Source organism: Rhipicephalus microplus, chromosome 6 (genome assembly GCF_043290135.1).
Source record: "Rhipicephalus microplus isolate Deutch F79 chromosome 6, USDA_Rmic, whole genome shotgun sequence".
NCBI classification, from domain to species: Eukaryota; Metazoa; Arthropoda; class Arachnida; order Ixodida; family Ixodidae; genus Rhipicephalus; species Rhipicephalus microplus.
The window spans coordinates 91,567,587-91,585,403 of record NC_134705.1 but is presented as its reverse complement, the minus strand read 5'-3'; the positions used below and the strand labels follow the sequence as shown (position 1 = coordinate 91,585,403).

Genomic DNA, 17,817 nt, shown 5'->3' with positions numbered 1-17,817 from the left:
GTCGCATTTACGTGTCGTCGAGAACCAGAACCGTTGTCGCTGTGTGTAGTTGGTTCCGTGACCTCAGAGGAGCAGTCTTTTGTGCGTTGCTCTTGCGGGAGTGCTGCCGGTCATCAGCGCGGAATTGAGTCCGCTGCGGTCATTGTCCAAATTAGAGCTGGGCGCGTTCTCAACAACACGCACATTATCAATGAGCAGTGGTCATGGTGTAAGAAAATTAGCAGTGGCGTATAGCCAGCGGGTGGGGGGGGGGGGAGTGGTTTTTACTCCCCCCCCCCCCAGGACCTCGCTAATGCTTCATATTTCGCATGTGTGCGCATACATGCGCACATAAATACGCAAGAACGTGCCTGTCGTTAAAAAGACTGGACCCCCCCCCCCCCTTCTCTCTTGCCCCCCTCCAAAATTCCGGATACGCCTCCGCCGGTAAGCATTCTTTCACGCGCGCTCACATACTCAGTTCGCGGCCTCTGGATAGAATTTCCATCCAGCAGCCGTGCCGAGTCAGCAAACAGATAAACGATTATCTGATATGCGCATCTTTAAAACTTTCAGAGAAAAGTTTTTCTGCCCTGAACGGTATCGTTTCATCTCGCCCCTTGAGAGTTCTAAGATGGCATACGGCTTTATCCCTGGAGAACAGTTTTCCATTCTAGGGATTCTTTTTAAACCTCGTTGGATGGAGATGTGAACCTGACCGTCGTTGACCTCATTGTGAATGCCCCGATAGTGGCACGGCGCAGGCGCGACATGGTCACGCGGTCGGAAAGCAATTAAGTTACACTCTACTCATAATCGTTCTTTTGACGAAGGCTTTCTGTCAGCGTGCATGTATTAGCGAGTGAAAGAAAAGGATGCAGTGGCTGTCGCCACCATACAGCAACAGGGTCGTGCTTGTTTCGAAGCGTGTTCCAAATAGCCCGGACTTCGAAATGAGGCAACTTGCTCGTTACAAATCGCCGGTGATCGGAGCCCGTCTTTCAAGTCGGCGTGGCCGATCGGCCAGTGCCCTCAATTAGTTTGCCGCTCCCACTTCGGCGAGTCGTTGCCGGAGCTTTTGAAGAGATAAGAGAATACTGAAAGAGAGAGAGAGAGGGTTATCGAAACCTGAAGCAGTAAGGACTTGCAGCACGAGGAAAACGAGGCGGAAGCGGTTTTGAAGAGTGGAAGGCTGCATTATGGGCGAGTTGCAAAAACTGCAAGGCGGCTTTTTTTAAAACTTATGCCGTTCTTATGGCAGCTCCCCTTCCACGCGAAAATTTGTGAATGGCGCTGCACAATTTCTTTAAACAATCGGCGTTTTATTATTTTCCTGTGCTGCCCCCCCCCCCCCTGTCATTTTGGTCATAGTTTCCTGTGTGGTTTCGGTAGGGGCTACAGCAACTGGTATCGCCAGGATGAAAGCCTCCGAGATCAAGAGGAGTTTCGCGACATTTCCGCTAGGAGAAAACCGCATGCGAAGTGGCATTTTGAAAGAAAAAAAAAAGCAGATGGCTGCGTTAACTCGCAGTAGAGCTGGTTATGTGCATTGTTTAGTGTTCACGTGAAACACGTCTTCATAGCGGCGTGTGTAAATGAGAACACGTTTCGCGTCTCCCACTAGACCGGCCATGGCCAAACACGTGAAACACTGCACTGCTCATAACAGTCGTAGCAAGCATGGCGGTAGCGATTAGGACGGGCCGCACTTTTCTTTTCTGAGTTGCAGGCAAGCTACCCTGGAAGGTTGTGCAACTCTTCTCATTGCTGGACACCTCATGACGATAGTTATAGCGCGAGAACAAAACGACGACACAGGGACAAGAAGGACACGAAACACATTCTTGTCTCCGTGTCGTCGTTTTGTTCTCGCGCTATAACTATCGTCATGCCATACCAACTAGCCCAAGCTTCCACACTTCTATGGACACCTCAAGCGCAGCACAAGAGAGATGCAAGTTTAGATAATAGGATGGGTACTTGTTAAAGAGAGCGTGCCGGAACTCTCGCCCTTAATTTCTAACTGCAAACCACTATCACCACCACAATCCAAAACGTTGCCACCATCATAGTAGAGAGTAGGACGCTTTTGAGAGAGGCAGTAAGAGAAGGGGCGCGTCGTCTGCTACGAGCTTCAGTCGGGCCCGAGCAGACGACTCCAACGCGACGACTTGCTGGGTTCGTTGAGAGTTGACAAAAGGCGTATACCACCATTTGAGCTGACGCGTTGCACGGGTTGACACTGCACTCTGGCAAACCGCAAAGTGTGCCGAGTAGGGTTTGAGAAGGGTCGCGAGCGTGTAATACTAACGACGTGCACACATTGCCCCCCCCCCCCCCCCCCCCGTTTAAACATCTCGCGCGCCCCTCGTTACGCTTCGTAGAGCCTCGCCACATACGTCCTGCCGTACGAGCCAAGGTCTCGCGCACGCTGTCACGAAGAACAGAAAAGAACCTTGCGTGTGGGTATGCGGGTGAAAAAGACTTGCGACCTCACGCTTAACAACGCCAGAACGAGTCAGGACCGAGGCCCTTTATGGGGCGCTATTCCGCGAGCCGGAATTGAGACGAGTGCTCGCGCTTGTTAGTTCTGTGTTCTTGCGACGTTTGCTGCGGCTGAAACTTCCTTGCAGACTCGTTGCGAAAGGCGACCACTTCTGTGACGGCTGCAGATACTGATGTCCGACATAATATATTCATTTTATCCCTTCTTTTGGATTCTTAGCTGCAACTACTATGATTTTATAGTGATAGCATGTCGTATATGTATAATCTGTACCAACCCTTGCAGGGCTAGGGGATTTGATCGTATTATCTCAAAACTCGAATTAACCGAAAGTAAAGCTTTTCAGTTTTAACTAAAAAAATCTTCCACGCAGCAGTTGAAGACTTATTGCTAGGACTGGGAGGGTTTTCCGAGGAATCGAATAAACTGATTGATTGCACTGAAATGCAGTGATGAAAATTTGTCAGAATGACATGTAAATGCAATCATAATAATCTAGTCAGACACACTGATCCTTCCAGTGGGGTACATTGCTCAGCATCGAACAAAAACCCTTTACTATTTGTAAAAGTGACTTGAAGAAACAAGTGTCATCCTAATCTAGTAGCAGCATTACTTTTACTTTACACTTGTAAATCATTGTAACCAATTGCTAACATCACTCTGAATCACTGTTAATTTTTACATCCTCAAATGTGTCTGCATGGAAATATGTTTCAAGTCTTCTTGGATACTTGCGTTTTTACGTTTTATTTGGTTCTCAGTCCTCATAGTCCTCATGCTCACGTTTACACATTTTCATTGCAGAAAGAGGCCCAATTGTGTGTTTGCACATTTTTGGGGATAGAGGAGGTGCCATTATGAAACAGTGTGATGGCACTTATGAATATGAAAAATGTTGCGGTATTGGTGACCAATGTTAATACAGGAATTTATGTTGCAAATTACATACTGATCCAAACATTACAATGATTTTGGAAAAAAATTGTTTACTCAAAGCAACTGAGTCAAGGTTCACCCTCCAGTCACACATTCCAGTGAAGTAATGTATTGCGTAAAAATGGAAGTGGAAAGCTTAAAGAGACAGTAAAGGCAAAGAATTTGTCAGTGAAAGCTCGGTGTATGACGCTGCCTAAAACGACAATATTTTCAACAGCAGTGCCCTATACTTACCGAGAAATTAAGGTTAATGCACGAGAACATATGCGCCACTAGTAGGACATTCGCAAAATGATCCCGGTGACGTCAGAGTTACAGTCTACAATTAATTGCTAGTAATTGAACTAGCTGCACTAAATAAAGAACCTTCCATGCATGAAAAGACCCGATAAAATGCTGCTTCTTCGTTTCTGTTTGATTCATGAAAAAAAAAAAACACTGAACGTTACTATGGGGAATGGAGGGAGTGGTACAGAAGCTCAATTTTCGCCTGGTTAAACTGGACAGGTCATACCATGTAGTGGGACCCAGTTGAGCTAAGCACGCCTGTCATCTCGGAGGCCATGGCAGGAATTTGTTCAATGGCCGTTCTTGCTGCTGCAGCTCCCGTTACATTTGCTGTGCTGCCACTAGCGTCAACGACCGCACAGTAAAGCGGGCAGCGTTGCGCATGGCAACAGTGAGGTGAAAGTTCCCACTATGAGGTTGGAAATGTGAAAGGTGCTACTGCGATGCACTCCACTAAAAAGGGATTTTATTTCAAGATAAGCACTTCCTTGGCACAAAAGCAGCACTACGAGGTTTCTGGACTGCTACTTCAGCATTCAACATCGGCTTAACATTAGTCTCTTGTGTTCCTTTAAATTCAAAAGTCACAGAAACAAAAGCAAGGAATTCCACAGTTTGATTGAAATAAAACGTGCCCTTTGAGAGGCATGGCGAGTTCAGATCCTGGGAATTTAAAAAAAATTTGAGGGTGAAGAAATCAGTTTAGGCAATTTTAAAAAACTAGTTAACTGCTCTGTATAGAAATGTGTGAGAAATAAACTTGTCCACTATCAGTTTTTTGAGCTCATGGTAAAGGTCAACGGTATGAGGTTCACTTACTGCAAGTGAACATACGAATAACCCCAGATGGTCGAAATTTCCGGAGCCCTCCACTACGGCGTCTCTCATAATCATATGGTGGTTTTGGGATGTTAAACCCCACATATCAATCCTCAATCAATGAACATACGAATGGCTTGATTTTGAACATATTGTTGGAAAAATGAAAGTAGTTGGTCTGAGCTTAGGAAGTTGCACAGTGCAGTGGACTCTCAGTAAATGGAAATCTGTTAAACGGAACTACTGCTTAAATGGAACTATTCCCTCTGCAGTGCTTGGTTTCGGGTTTGTATTCTGCACCCTACTTCACCTCTCAGTAAATGGAACTCCTGTTAAATGGAACATATTTTCCCGGTCCCTTCAGGTTCCATTTACTGAGAGTCTACTGTATTTGATAACTGTAAATGAATGCATGGTATGATGTGTAAGAGTACATAAGTGAGTATTTAGTCTAGTAATACCATACTGTTGATATGGAAGTTAATATTCAACAGTTTATAAAGCTTGATAACAAAGGAATTCTTGGGTTTTACTTGCCATGACCGCAATAACATTGTAATGTGTGCTGCAGCGGGTGACTTTGCAATCAATTTGACTATGTGGGGGCTAACTGCATAAAAATTAAGGATATGGGTGTTTAACTGTGTTTTGCCTTTGTCAAAATGCGATAACTGTGGTCAAAAATCAAGCCAGTATTCTCGAGCTTAGCAACGCCACATCTTACGAGCTAAGTTGATGTGCTTGGCTGGGAGTCAAGTTTAATACTAGGGAAGGAGCATTGGCTTAGTGAACGTCCAATGTACATTTGAAAAATATGGCAATATATGTTTGTTTCTGATTTCATTTCTTTTCTCCCTTTATGGTCACTTGTACGACCGTATTGTGGCCTTCCTACTGTCATGGCAGCACCATCTATTTAGTACTCAAGGATTGAATCTCAAAACTTTCAGGCTACAAACAGATGCACATACAGTACTTTCATTCCGAGCCTCTGGAGTTTGTGTCATAGCCATGTAATTTCAGCTCGAACGCTTACATTAGAGCCATCATTACCTCTAGCGGCCAGATTTGCAATGAAATGGCATGGTTATCCTGAGCAGTTGCTCGCAGAATTCAACATCGTTATGATCGACTTAGCTCGGAACCTCGAAAACATTGAAGGACTCAGACATGCCATCTACGCAGACGATGTTACAATCTGGGTGACAAGCGGATCTCTAGGCCAAAAACAAGATCTTCTGCAACGTGCAGCTGATACAGTTCACGACTATGTGCGTCAATGTGGCCTCGTCTGCTCTCCGTAGAAATCGGAAGTCCTGCGAGTCTACAGACGAGGATACAATCTGCAAAACACCATAGACATCTATATAGGGGGGAAGAAGATTCCAGAAGTGTCCCGAATTAAGATTCTCGGCATGTGGATACAAAGCAACTGTCGTATAGACCACACCATCAGACAGCTGTCAAACACTACAGCAGAAATCACGAGGATGATCACCAGAATCTCTTACAAAAGACGGGGTATGAAGGAGGAGGACACTTGTAGGTTTGTACAGGCCCTCGTGGTCAGTAGGATTGTATACAGTGTCCCCTACCAAACACCACTCCCACAAGAAAAAGAACAATTAGAGGCAATACTCAGAAAAGCCTACAAGTGCGCCCTTGGTCTACCTATCAGCACCTTGACAGAGAAATTCCTTAAACTCGGGATAAACAACACAGTGCAAGAACACATCGAGGCGCATCTTGTTGCGCAGAAAATGAGATTACTGTTGACTGCTATGGGCAGGCATACGTTGCAGACATTGGGCATGAGGGATGCTTGCGGAGAAATCAATAACACTGCGAGCATACCAAAGGACATTCGCCAGATCATTAAAGTCAGCCCAATACCTCAAAACATGCATCCAAAAATCCATAAGGCTCGAAGAAAAGCCAGATCAAAAGCACGAGAAAAAAAATTTCAAGGCGACAACTGAGGTATTGTACGTTGATGCGACCACATACAGAGAGCACTCCGGGACAGTTGTAAGCGTTGTTGATCACAGACTTCGGGAAGTCAACAGCGCTTCGATCAAAAGCAACAACATCCTCGAGGCTGAGGAAGTAGCTATCGCGCTCGCCATCACAGACGAGAGCGAAGAGTCTACTACAGAAATAGTTACTGACTCGCAAGAAGCGTGTCGACGGTACAGCAGTGGACGCATATCCAGTGCTGCCATCCGCATACTCAAGGGAAGAAAAATCAACTTCTCGAACTGCTCCATTACGTGGACACCAGGCCATGAAACTGTGACAGGGAACCAGCGTGCCGACGCCATTGCCCGAGAATACGCCGACCGGGGGGCACACAGCGACGAGGAACCAGCCACAGTTACTAGACGCTGTGGAGCAATTTTAAACACCAGCCAGCACCGAGGAGGATATACCGCCCTCCCCACAAAGACCTCAACAGAGAGCAGTCGGTTGCCTGGAGACAGCTGCAGACTAATACGTACCCCAATCTCAGTCTTCTGAGTAAAATCTATCCGGGATTATACACCAACGAATGCCCGCTATGCAGAGAACACCCCACACTTTACCACGTAACATGGGCCTGCCAACACACACAGGTAGTGCCAAGAAACTGTACACCAACACCGGAGCAGTGGGAGGCTGCGCTGTCCTGCTCTAAGCCTGAAGAACAGCTCAAGCTGATCGACCGAGCTTGCAGGATGGCAAAGGCCACAGGGGCCCCGGACTGAGGGCTCCACCTTCACCGGAAAAAAAAAAACTATTTGTAATAATGTTTTGCATTCCATTCCATTCCATTCGCAGAATTCATTACCTATACTAAAAAATGTCACATTTCAATCTGAGTACTGGCCATAAAATTTTGCTAGTGGTATTTCATTGGCAAAAATTGTTCATAGTAAAATGAAGTGCGCTACCATTGGCTGGATGGGAGCTCCTTAGCTGATACAAACCTGCCTCTGCCTGACCTAATTTAGAACAATTTTTTCTGTTGGTCTAAATAGCTGGTGGGAGGTGATAAGTAAATATACAATCGTTACTTTGTAAGTTACAATGTGTTATCCTAACGCTCAACATTTCTTCAGTGTGATGGGTGCATTTGTTGTTGCTGGTAAATGAAAAAGCTTCACGGTAAACATGAAGCTATTTTTCTTTTATTGCGAACAGCTCTGTTACCCTTGTGTGAATTTCTCTGTGTGTTAAGTGCAAGAGCTTGGTCCCAGCAAGCTATATATGCCTTAGGTAGCATGCGAGGGTTTATTGATCAGTCACTACATGATGCGAAAATTGAATGCCCGGCCGTGACGTGCTCTGGCAAAGAAAGTGTTCCAGACTTGCCGTTTGAGCGGGGCTACCTAAAACTCACATGGATGAAGCGCACATAAGTGCCCTACAAAAAGGTGGACAAGGGAGCACAGTTCATTGTTGTTCAAATGGTAGAGTATCAGGTGCGTTATTCGAAATTTTTAGGTTCGAACAGTAAGGGCGATTTTCTGTCCACTTTTATTCATTTCAATTTAAATGAGAATTGATGCACTACAGTTAACTACAAATATTGCCCAGTCAGCTTTCCTTAGCTTAATTGTCGGTTGGTTTCAGTAGCTGTGTAAAAGACACAAAACGAGGCTGCTGGATAGTCGCCCTTTCATTATTTATACACACTATATGCTTCCGACCAGTAAAGGACAAATCCCGAGTGTAAGCTCTGTCTTGTCCACTTCCATTGTGCACATCTTCGTGGTGCTTTTGAAACTGATATTTGCACATGAACATTTACCGAGTTGCCCAACTTGCTATCTCGCTGCAGGAAGAGGGCACATCGTAGCTCCTCGGCGCCATGTCTGCCTCACGCTTGGAGCAGATGAGGAGCCAGTTCCAGCAGAACTTGCAGCAGCGCAGCGGTCTCCCACGGCCAACGCGGATCCCCGGACCAACAACTGCTGCTGCTTCCAAGGTTTCACCACCCGTCAAGCAAGCCACACCTTCTCAATCGTGTACCAATGGCCACAGCATTGTAGATGGAGAAACAATCTCGCGAGTCAATGGCAAGGTTCAAAACGGCAATGTTAACAAAGACATCTCGGCCATCAGAAATGGTATGTGGAGTTTTCGAATTACGCGCACAAAAATTTACGGCGGAAGCATGGTACAATTGAATTGCTTGAGAGGAAATGTTCGTCTGATGTGATGCTAGCTTACTGTCTAAGGTTTGTAGAACATTTTGAGAGGGTGAAGAATGTTCAAGGAATTAGTATTTTTTGTTAAAGGGCCAGTAAACAGGCTCAGACTTTTTTTTTACACCCCCCATACAAGCTCTGCAATTCGTAGATTAGACCGCAGCGATCACGTTTTCTGAATATTACAGTGCCACGCAGAACCCTTATTTCGAAAAACAATTCCCGCGCATCTTTCGTACGCCTGACCTTAATCCCTTGCAAGCGCAGTGACGTCAACTCTGTGACCCGCGACGTGACGTAGCACACAGCTCGCCGATTGGTCTAAATCGGGTGTGAAAAAACAGTAGTGAAGTCAAGGTCAGTTCCTGTTCCCATCCAACAACTACGAAACTGCCCCTTGCTTTTGGCACTGTGGCGAAAGAACCAGCCTCGCAGTTGTCGCGTGCACGTGTACACTCCTCGCTCAACTACAGCGCCTGTGCGCATGTACTTACGTACTTCGCCCTTGACATGAGCAACACGGGTCAAAAGCGTTGCTCTGTCGCCGGCTGCAAATGGAGAGACTAGGCAGCGGAGAAGCATCGGCACTGGGTGCCTCACGATGGGGCCCTGTGCGCTGCATGGCTAAACCGAATCGGCCATCCAGCGACGTACGTTGGGAGCCTGATCGTTTGTGGTCGGCACTTCGCACCTGATGCTTACAGGGTTGAACAGTGGCTGGTGCAGCAAACTGTAAACAAACAACCATGCTTTGCAGCAAGCGGAAGTGTGTTCCGACTGATCAAGTTCGCCGTTGACGTCAATCGACGACGTTTTGTCACGTTGCCGAAGTTGGCAGAGTCACGACGATGGACTACGCTTTCCCCTTCATGGAAGGGGTAGAAGGGGTGCGAGGCCACGCCAAAATTTGAAACCAGCTTAGACCGATGTTCTAATCCTCGTAACTTCCTTAATATAGCACGTATTCGCAAAATTCTTGCGGCAGCATTTTCGCAAAGAAAAACTGCACATATATCTCTTTTAAAAAGTTTTGGACCTACGGTGCTATTTACTGGCCCTTTAAGTTGCGTAAGGACGTTGCCCAGAAATAGCAACAGTCTACTAGGCAAACCTGAAAGTCTAATGCTTTGTTTCTGTTCGATGAACTGAGTTTCCTGAAACTTGTTGCTTTGTTTTTTCACTGGCTCATCCCAGTGTAGCCAGTGGATTGTTTCAATGGTACCGAGGTTCAACTTTCTCTTCTCCCCTCGGGACGATGACTGAACCATCCTGCTCTGCATTAATTAGTTAGATGTTGTACTCGTGTTATCACATTTAATTCTTGATACTTTTTGATCCCTCCTCTTGCTTAATGCTACGTAAAAGGCCCTCAGGTCTACAATAAATGGTGACACACTGAACTCTTGAGTGCACACATTATATATTTTTATAAACGAGCAGTACATACCCAAGCAGCACAAGCCCTACAAACCTAATTCTACAAGTCTCTATAGTCATATTTGGAAAGAATATTGATGATTGCTGCTAATTCAAGGTGCACGACAGCTAAGTTTGATTGATTTCCATTTAGGTCAGCTTAATGGGACATCTCGGCCAGCGACGAACGGGACATCTCTGCCAGCTACGAACGGGACATCTCGGCCAGCGACGAACGGGACATCTCTGCCAGCTACGAACGGGACATCTCGGCCAGCGACGAACGGGACACCAAGGCCGCATACTAACGGAGCGTATCGGCCACAGACCAACGGGAGCTCCGCAGGCAGGGCAGTTGTGGCGAATGGCACCCGGCCTCAGACAAATTCTGTGCAGCCTACGCTACCTCCAGTTCAAAAGGGTGGCGTCCTCATGACTATGACGACGACTCAGCTGAGGCAGCTTTGCAATGGACATCAAAATGGTTGTGTATGTGGATTTTACTTCCTACATCTTTGTGATTGCACTTTGCACAGTTCAGAGATTGCTTTGTGCTGAAGTATCTGTTGGATGTGCACCCTCTCTGCCATGCTGCTTTGCTTCAAGATTTGTGTATTGTTGGCAACGATGTCATCCCCCCCCCCCCCCCCCCCCCCGTCCATCCAATTTAAGATGCATACTTTGCAGCAGTGCATATTAGCACAGGGTAATGGTAGACTGGCGTATGTCAACTTGTGTTGATCTGTAGTCAAGGCTCTGGTGAACCTGTGAGCCAAATATTATTTTGTTGCCTTTTATACAGCAGGGGACAATTTTGTCTCGAAAACAGCTAAAATCACCCGCTCCTTTCTTGGCCCCCCTGGCAGTGTGCTCGTGAGCCACGCAGCATGTAGGAGCGAGCGGTTGGGACGGGCCTCCTTATGTATCTACTGCGACTGCCGATAGAGCGAAGTGGTGTTGCGCCGCCTATGTCTGAAGCAAACGTGGCTGCCAATATGGTCAAAGAAAGAAGAAAATGAGGCAAAACAACAGTAACTTTTGGACAGTGCATCATGCTCTCTGTGAAACTTGCACCATCTCCTTGTGGCAATGAAAAAAAGAAAGCGCTCACTCTGTGCAGTAACTTCGCTTGTAATTGACTGAACTGGAAAACTTTTGCAGGGGGATATTCCCAAGAAGTCCTTTAGTAAATTCCCTCATTGTGTGATGACTTGGAAAGATTCGGTGGCTGTAGCGTTTGTGCCAGTCAGGGAAACTACGCATGAATTACCTACAATGTGAAACTGCACAGGGCTTGTGTAGCTACAAGGGAGCGAGTGTTTTGAGGCATTGTTACACATTCCCCTTTTGGTATAGAAATAGATCACTGCTTGAAAAAAAGTTAGTATTACAAGTTTTGTACCGTAAAATGCCGAGAAGGCGCCCCCATCCAAGTACGTGCCCCCTTTCCTTTTCCGGGAAGTCTGGAGTAAGCACCAACGAAAGGTTCGGGACCTAGCGAGCACCTTGTTTCAAATCGGGTCGGATTAGCCTTCCTTGTAGGGGGGTGCTTGCTTGGAATTTCACGGTCAAGTGCTCCAGTGCTTCTCGGAATGTTTTCTACTGTTAAAGGGCTTAGACTTGAATAAGTTATAAGGTATTTGATCATTATATTTGACATGCAATAATTACATTTGAGGCGTCATGCTGTTTTGATTTGTAGCAGTGTTTTTTCAACCCTTGTCATTTTAAGCTGCACTTGTCTAGCATTGGCCCTAATGTGAAAAAGATGATTAGGAAAGTGTAACCAAAACAGGAAATGTGTGTTGGTAACAGGGGTCTCAAAAGCCTGCAGCGAAGCCTGCTTCACTGGCAGCATCAAGGACAGCAAGTTCTGTTGCACGAAGTCCTCAAACTGTGCCATCAAGCAAAGCTCCGAGTGTCAAGCCAGCTGCTGCCAGAGCAGTTTCCGTTGAACAGCCAAAGAAGGTACGCACATTAACACAATACGACCGAAGATCTCAATTTCCAAAATGGTATGTTGGTGTTGGCATCTTTGTCTATAAGCGTGAATTCAAAATAGATGCAAATAAATAAAAATCTTATGTCCAAGTGCAAATGGGGGGAAAGGGAAAGGGGCCAGTGGTTTTAAAAGAGGAAATAAAAAGTGACTCCTCTAATGTCTGCATCAAAGTGGGACACTTCAGCAGTGGTTCACAGGGGAAGCGATTAGAAAGGATTGTAAGAGATCATGAGAAAAGTAAAGCTAAGGAAACTGTTAAAGAAGTTCGCAGATGAAGCGGCGATCGGCGAGCGGCTGTCGCAGAGAAGACATTGCGGATGAGACAACCGTCAGCGACGAAATCAGCTGAGCATCTCCAGTGCAAATCGAACCCAGGCCTGCTGCGTTGCTAGCAGATGTACCATAGCACCGCACCTCACTTGAAACTGTTTTCGAAAACCTTGTATGAACGTCATGTAGTCCAAGCAGTCTCCTTATGACGTAATATTGCGTGGCAGGGACGTAGACTTGCACCAGCTATCAAAACATGTGAATTGCGCAACAAGTCGGTGGTTTAGACGGCCACCTATTATAAAGTGCTCAGTAATAATTAATCATAATTGTCAGCAGATAAACAAAATGCGCAGCTGTGTGCGTGCAACTGTTGCCTTTTCCACACGCAGTGGGCGTTTCACAACTGTAAGTATTCACTGTTAGCATTCTGGGGAAGTTCAGAAGGCCCAACTTGCAAGCGCAGATGTTCCTTTTGCTTTTGGCACCCTCATGCTGTGACTTGTGCTAGTACTCATACTAATGATTACTTATCGCCTTGCCTGAACGTTGCATTGCAGTTTTTGGGGCAGGAGACTCATGAGGCAAGGAAGTTCACTTGTTGGGTCATTGTTTGGTGAGTTAAAGAAAAGCACCAGGCCTGTATGGAACATTTAGTACAGTCGCTGCAAAAGCTGGAAAAGTGGCTTTTTTAATGTTCATTGCATAGCCTGGTGGGGTGACTACTGCAAGTGCAGTTGCAAGGTACCCACTACAACATAAATCATCATAATTTTGCATATATACAGTAAGAAAGGACCACTATTCCATTCATCATTCCGTGGAGAAGCAAGGTACCCACTACACATCTGTAAGCCAATTGTGTGCACTTTGTTGACGCTTGGGCTGATGAGTTGAAGAGTCACAGTTGAATCCTTTGTAATGGGTGGGAGGCTTTAGACCACCCATTTGTTATTCGTATTGTGAGACATCTGGCTATTGAACTCTTTTTACCATGCTGTATTACATTTGTCATTGTTGTACCCTTGCTCTAAATGACGCCTGTATGACATCTTTTTGTGGAGGAGTTTCAAGAGCGAGTGTGGCTCTTTTGTAGAGTACTTGACTGCCACGTAAGAGGCCTGCATTCAAATCCCGCTCAATCCCAGACATTTTTTCTCCTTGTGCATGATAGCTGTCATGGACACTAGCGGGGACAGCTGACATAAGCCACTAAAATCTGCTGTTATGATGTCATCACAGCTTTTGCAGTAAAAGGTGTTGCAGATACCCCTTAACGGTATGCTAGAAAGGGCTTCTTGGAGATAAGGCTGACACGAGCACCAGTAGGAATGTTCCCTTAAGCTCTTGAAACACCCTTAAACCATATGCGCAAGTTGCACTAGCAGACAGACTACTTCTAACAACACCCACAATATACTTTAGTGCCTGTGTGCCAGATGTTGGGATACACAGCTATCGTAAAATAATTTCCAGTATTTTCGTTGCTACAAATTTTGATATTGTGTTTGATGCTGTCAACACTGGCATGGTAAACAATCTGCCAGAATGCCATCTGTTGGAAAAATCATTTTTTAATAATTACAGAGGGTTTCTGGTAGTAATTACACAGGTGCTATCATTAAGGTAAAAACAATTTCACCGCCTGTCTTCTCACTATGCATGTTAGATAGCCACTCTAATCAATGTTCTCTGAAAATGTTAAATCGCAAGTTTTAGTAAGTACGTCTTAAGAACAAGCTGTCTGCAGAATAAGATAGGTGGACAAGTAGGTTTTCTTTTATTATGATACAAAGGCAGCATCTGGCCAGATGTCCAGAGTCGACTCTGTCAGGGTTCTAGGTCTAATACTTAACGCATAGGGAAGCAGCAATCAAACTGTTGCCCGCGTAAAGACACAGGTGAAAATTATGCTCAGGTTATTCACAAAAGTCAAATCACAGAGGCGGCCTCATTGAGAGCAATCTCCTGATGCTGTATCATGCGTTCCTTATAAGCCACACAGTCGCATCGGCGCCAAAATGGTCGCACTCGGAGAAAGCCAAACTTGATGTGCTGATAAGAAAAAGCATCAAATGCATGCTGGGAATTCTCATTTGAACTAGCACAGAGAAGCTCCTCAAACTAAGTTTGCACAACACCCTCATCGAGATAATCGATGCACAAAGAAGGGCGTGAAAAGTAAGTTTCTCGTCTTCGAAGGCATGCGAAAACTTCGCATCTTAAAGTCTGCATTATTGGCCCCCTTGGCCATCAATGAGAATGCCATCATGCTCTCTCACACGTTTAGGGAAACCTTTCAGGTAAGCCCTTTCCTAAGGAATGCGCACCCTCAATATAATGCGACTAGGCGCAAGACACGAGCCTGCTCCCTTGTAGACATTGCGCACAAAGCCTTGATCTAACTACCCTACTTATGCAGATGCTGCGCAGTATGGACACACCGATTCATTTCTATCTGGATTCACGGATTCATTTCTATTCCTTTCTATCTGGCCTAATCTCGAAAGAAGCGGGGCTATGATCAAGCTAAAGCCACTTGATGCCTTTCACACTATCTCATGGTTCCCAGTGCACATGGTAATCAATTGGCATCCCCGAAAACCCAACCTGGGTGGACTAGTTCAAGACCAAGCACGAGGTATGGCATTCCACGATGATTCGGATACGTGAGACAATTCGGGTTGAGAGCATAACTCCGGCCCATTACTCTATTTTCACGAAACAGTGAAGCACTATCGGCTTGGGCGCAGGAAATTCGTGCTTCCACACCCAAAGCTGACTAGATTTCAATCTTCCACTCTGAACATGTTACAAATGGGATCATTCCTGTCGAGGGGAAGGTTTAGTTGGTTGGCTCCAGACATCGACGCACACTGCCCTGTGTGTCATGAAGAGTATTGCTCGTTAGAGCTCATGCTCTGGCAATGCTCTAGCAATGTTTGGTGTTAAAAAATGCCTCTTTTAAAAAACAGATTGGGAAGAAACCTTCAAAAGCAATGATCTCCATGAACAACTAAGAATGGTCCAAAGGGATCGCGAATTGGTGGAAGACCATAATCTTCCGGTCCCAACGTGATCGTGGCCTGTTCCTTAGGACTCGAATAAAGTTTAACTGATGAACTGACTAAAACGAATGCAAAAGAACAAGACAGGACAGGACATATCAAATGAGTCCTGCCTTCTCAAATTATTGGGCATTATTCTAGTGCTGCCTTTTAATTATCACAAAATCTGTGTTGGAGCCTATGGGTAGGTGGCCCTTTACGAATGAGAGTTATGAAATTTGTTTTGAGGGTATTGTGTTCCATGCAAACTGGCCCATAAATTTGTAAGTAACCGTTGGATATCACATGAAGGCTGAGAGCCATAATCGCTATCATCAGTACGTGACCTTACCATACGGTGTGGTCACATACCAATCGTCATGCTTTAGTTCGGGCATTTTCATAGCATTTGTGGCTATTTTGTAAATAATTGTTACTGATTATAGCTGTAACTTACAGCCCACCGCTGCGCCAACGTCAAGACCGGCGAGAACTACGAATGGTACCCCGCCCGTCTCCACGCAGCAGAGGACGCCGGCAGTGGCCCCGAAAGCAGCACCTCCTCCCCCTGAGGCTCGGCCCTTGGGTCCAAACCAAGAGCGGTGCGATATCTGCGGCCGGGGCTTCAACAAGGACCGCATCGAAAAGCACAGGACCATCTGTCAGAAGGCGGCTACCAAGAAAGTGAAGGTCTTCGATGCAACCAAAATGAGGACAAAGGGTACGGAAGCAGAGGCCTTCGTGAAAAAGGGTCTCCACAAGAAAGAAGTAAAGGTCAGTGTGTGCACTTCAGGTTTGATTTCTTGCTGCATGCAGCTTAAAGTGTCCTACATAGCGGTTCTGTTTTCGCATCAAAATGCATGTCTTTTAGTCCTGCTGTGTGCTACTTCGGTACGCCTTTATATAGCAGTACATGCAAGAACTTCGTTGCATGGACGTAGTTCGTGGCTCTAATGATGCTACTCATTCCCAGTCTTCACTTCTGCTACATTTTCGTTGCGCAATAATAATATGGCTCAATCTATAAGAACCTTGACGGATGGTATGTAGGAAGCAAGCAGCACAAACGAAAAGTGTTGCAAGTAGCTTTTCGACTTCACAAAGCTTCACGTACCACTCAAGGCATCACTATAATGCAAGAAATCGTAAGGAATGGAACATTGCGAACTAATCGCTAATGCACTTGCGAAAGATGAATTCTCATTTTAAAGGGTAATAGACGGCGTCCTTGTCTCTTGCTTTTGGTACGTTAAACCCAAACTGTCCTCCTTGCTATTTTTCCTGTCTCTTTCTCACCCTTGCGGCATTTCGTGCAGCATTGCGGCAAGTTGCAATTCACTGAAGCACCGGAACAAAACATTACATACAATAAAGCATTGGGCACCAACTACACAGCTGCTAAATCTGAACGAAAGGAAACATTGCAATGTAAATGTGTGCGGGCTGTTCACGCTGGCACTGTGTTTGCAGGTGAAGAAGCCCAACTGGCGTGCCAAGCATGAGGAGTTCCTCAATGCGGTCCGACAGGCGAGGATGGTGCAGGAACACTTGGCCGCCGGCGGCAAGCTTTCAGACCTGCCGCCGCCACCACCGTCGGAGAACCCAGACTACGTGCAGTGCCCCAAGTGCCTCCGCAAGTTCAACGAGACTGCTGCCGAGAGGCACATTCCCCGCTGCAACCTCGCTCCCAAGACGTCTTCTAGCACGCCGACCAGGAGGCCAGCTGCCGTCTATGGCCGCAAGTGACGAGACTGTTTGACCAGTCGACCAGTTGTTTTACCAGAGTTGACCAGTCATCCAGAGGTAAGGTTCCCTCTGGGCTGTTCAGGGGGACGTCATTGGAAAGGGATGGGTGTAAGGCATAAATGTCTTATTACTCTCACGTTAATTTTGGAGATGAAATCAGTCTCAAAATTTTGTGCAGCGCAGCACGCGATACATCACTGTATATGGCTCGCGCCATTACTGGCAGTGTATTAAACTGACTACCTTCGATTTACGGTAGTACTTGTTAACTTCATGTCTTGATATGTCTGTTACGGAGTTGCGCAAGATCTGCTAAAGTAAGTGTGTGCTTGAGATGGATCATAGAGGAATACCAGCCCTGGTTGACGGTGTAAGGCATTGATTAGAGAGGTAAAAGAGGCTGTTTTCATAACAGCTGCCTTTGCTGGCTTTGTCTTATTCTCTCTCTCTGTAATTCATGCCTTACTATGTCAATATTTTTTTCGTGAGCATCAACGCACAATTGTTTGACACTCTGCTTTCTGGGTCATTTTTCAGAATTATGTGCTCTACATTTTGTGTCCTGTTTTACTTGTTTTATTGTGGGCTGTGTCTGTGTTTAATGAAGCCCAACTT

The 17,817-nt window shown here is 45.8% G+C and overlaps 1 protein-coding gene across 2 annotated transcripts in view; it reads left to right on the top strand.

Annotated features, from left to right (window-relative positions):
- The window catches only part of LOC119167484 (uncharacterized), a 32,279-nt gene that overhangs the window by 11,929 nt on the left and 2,533 nt on the right, over nt 1-17,817 (top strand). Inside the window, exons 2-7 of one of the 2 annotated variants that reach the window (XM_075866187.1) lie at nt 8,352-8,640; nt 10,292-10,333; nt 10,430-10,626; nt 11,953-12,105; nt 15,916-16,230; nt 16,927-17,259. In XM_075866187.1, coding sequence (XP_075722302.1) covers nt 8,382-8,640; nt 10,292-10,333; nt 10,430-10,626; nt 11,953-12,105; nt 15,916-16,230; nt 16,927-17,202 — 1,242 coding nt within the window. In that variant the 5' untranslated portion in view covers nt 8,352-8,381 and the 3' untranslated portion in view covers nt 17,203-17,259. Of the gene's footprint in view, nt 1-8,351; nt 8,641-10,291; nt 10,627-11,952; nt 12,106-15,915; nt 16,231-16,926; nt 17,260-17,817 lie in introns of both variants that reach the window. The other variant, XM_075866186.1, reaches the window with a different exon arrangement.